At 52.1% G+C, this 2,969-nt stretch overlaps 1 protein-coding gene across 10 annotated transcripts in view; it reads left to right on the top strand.

The window, feature by feature from the left end:
• Positions 1–2,193: 2,193 nt before the first annotated feature.
• Positions 2,194–2,969, top strand: part of TERT (telomerase reverse transcriptase) — a gene marked incomplete at its 5' end in the record, with an annotated part of 59,672 nt that continues 58,896 nt past the window's right edge. For all 10 annotated transcript variants that reach the window (XR_014170731.1, XR_014170732.1, XR_014170733.1 and 7 more), the window contains one exon: positions 2,194–2,430. Coding sequence is in view for 5 of the 10 variants with exons in the window: in XM_081920016.1 (XP_081776142.1) it covers positions 2,194–2,430 (237 nt within the window). The remainder of the gene's footprint in view (positions 2,431–2,969) is intronic.

Genomic DNA, 2,969 nt, shown 5'->3' with positions numbered 1-2,969 from the left:
TGCTTTTGTTGTCTCTACTTGACATTCTCTTTACGTTGTTGAAGAGTACTCTTCACATTCTGTTTCATTTAAAAAATGCATATGTTCATACTTGTGAACAATCCCTCTTCCTGGGGAAACTTGGGGAATTGTAGTTCTGTGAGGGAAATAAAGGTTTGCTAACAACTCTCAGCACCCTTAACAAAATAAAGTTCCCAGCATTCTTTGTGGGAAGGAGGAGCCATGACTGTTTAAACTGGTACAGTGGTACCTCTGGATGCAAATGGGATCCGTTCTGGAGCCCCGTTCGCATCCAGAAGTGGATGCGGGTGTCATACCTCGGGTTGAATGTGCTTCAGGTTGAGCGCTTTCGGGTTGTGCTCCGCGGCAACCCGGAAGTAACGGAACGCATTGGATTTCGCCACTCGCACATGTGCAGACGCTCAAAATGACGACACGCTCATGCGCGGAAGTGACAAAATGCGACATGCGCAGTCGCATCTTACGTTCCATTCAGGATTCGAACGGGGCTCCAGAACGGATCTCGTTCGCATCCCGAGGTACCACTGTATAACAGTTCTTCAAATGTATCGTATGGAAGTGGCCTTAGGCAAGTTGCTATTTCTCCACCACCCCACCTACAATTAAGATTTTTTAAAAGAATTACTGAATAATGGTGAAACATTGCAAGCACATGCTGCTGTCGTTCATAACCACCTTGGAATGAGATCAGGATGCTATACAGAAGGATTGTCTCATTAGGTGAATTGGGATTGCAGGCTCACACAGCCTCTGCATACATAGCCATCAAGAATCTTGCTTCTCCATGCCATTCCGTTTCCCATGCTTGGGAGGTAGGAGCAAGTTGAGGCTGAACTGTTATTGAGGTTCTGCCTTCTGGACATGAGGGAAGCAGGCAGTGGAGGGGGGAGGGGGGAGGTAAGTGGAACCACTGATCCCCGAACCAAAGGGAAAGCCACCCCAAAGAATCTGCTTGCTGCTGTTTGTCCGATGTCATTGCTGTGAAGAGGCTGCGAATTCCCCGACGTCCGTGTAATTATGACTTGCAAGTGTATGGATGATGCAAGTTAGTACAGGATGGAGCCAGGGAGTTTGTTCCTTTCGCATAGGCTGAGGTGATGTATGGTAATGTCATGGTGTATTCTGCCTTTAGAAGATTGGAAGTTGACTTCTGAGAGAGCCTGCAAGGTCCTCTGCCACCAGCTGGGCTAAATGACCCTTGTGGTCTGCTCCCCAACCCTATGATTTCTTCCCTTTAGCTTTTTAAAAATACAAATAGAAAACACAGCACTAATTTGTTGTTTAAAAAGAGCAGCTGCGCAGCAGAATCCCCCACCTTCCTGGGCAAATGGAAAAGCCAAGCTAAGAAATGAATAAAACAAATCCAATATTGTACTAGGCAGTGGCGTAGCATGGGTTGTCAGCACCCGGGGCAAGGCAAGTAATTTGTGCCCCCTAACCCGTGGATTTGCGCCCCCTAACCCCCAGATGGTGCGGCCGGCCCCCCCCTGCACCCCCCACGCTACGCCACTGGTACTAGGTCAGAGACGGATTTATGCATAAGCTAAGCAAGCTATAGCTTAGGGTCCCACTCTCTTGGGGGCCCTAGAAAAATTCAAAGGGGGAAAAACCCCCTAGGTGTACAATTCCAAATAAAATAAAACCTACATACAGCAAGAGTGTTTTGTAGGCTCCTATTTGTTATGTGCACATGGCTTTAGATACCTATTAGGTCCATCAGTTACCATATAGCATATATTCAACACAAAAAAACCAGCGACAATTGGTTGTTGACAAAGGACAGCTGGACATATAAAGGGCCCCATTACCTCCAATAGCTTAGGGCCTCATCAAACCTAAATCCGGCCCTGACTAGGATCGAGAAATGAATAAGACAAAGCCAGCACTAGGCTCGAGATGCAACAAGGCCGCTCAGTGCAGATCTTAAAGGGGGAGGGCGGTGCTGCAAAACAACGTCGCCAAAGCGCAAAGCGCTTTCCCGCGGCTTGCCTGCTGCATTCTCGACGCTCTCAAAGCAGGTGTTTCTCGAACTTCCCTAAGGATGATGGGAGTTGTAGTCCAGCAACAGCTGGCGACCCGCGTTTGAGCGGCGGGGCGGGGCGCGGCAAGGCGACCACGCGGAGCCGCCCCTCGCTTCGCGCGCACGCGCCGCCTTCTTCCTCGCGCTCCCTCATGGCGCGTCCTCGGCGCTGCCGGGCGGTGCGGGCGCTGCTGCGGAGCTGCTACGCGGAGCTGCTGCCGCTGGAAGCCATTGTCCGGCGCCTGCAGGCGGCCGCTCCCCCGGGAGCCTCGCCTCAGCCTCTGCTGCAAGACGGGGACCCCAAAGACTACCGCGCCTTGGTGGAGCGGTGCCTCGTGGGGCGGGCGGCCGGGGCCAGGGCTCCTCCTCCGCTGCTCACCTTTCAGCAGGTAAGGAGGGAGGGAGGGAGGGAGGCCGGCAGGCCGAGAACGGGCTGGGCTGTGGTCCCAGCTGGGGACCCTCTTTGCCTGGGGACGAGGGAGACCACAGGAAGCTCTCCAAGCCCCTGGCACCAGAAATGCATAATGCCAGCAAGTAAAGGGACCAGGTTTTTAAAATCAACAGGCTTGAAGCAACAGCTTGAAGACCCGCACAGTGCCAGATTTAGGTACAGAGGTACCTCAGGTTACATACGCTTCAGGTTACAGACTCCACTAACCCAGAAATAGTGCTTCAGGTTAAGAACTTTGCTTCAGAAATCATGCTCCAGCTGCGCAGCAGCAGCAGGAGGCCCCATTAGCTGAAGTGGTGCTTCAGGTTAAGAACAGTTTCAGGTTAAATACGGAGCTCCGGAACAAATTAAGTACTTAACCCAAGGTACCACTGTAAAGGTAAAGGGACCCCTTGGGACGCGGGTGGCACTGTGGGTTAAACCACAGAGCCTAGGACTTGCCGATCAGAAGGTCGGTGGTTCGAATCCCCACGACAG

This window comes from Podarcis melisellensis, assembly GCF_964234715.1.
Source record: "Podarcis melisellensis genome assembly, chromosome: 7".
NCBI classification, from domain to species: Eukaryota; Metazoa; Chordata; class Lepidosauria; order Squamata; family Lacertidae; genus Podarcis; species Podarcis melisellensis.
Note: the sequence above shows the minus strand (reverse complement) of the source record. Positions and strands in the feature narration are given on the sequence as shown.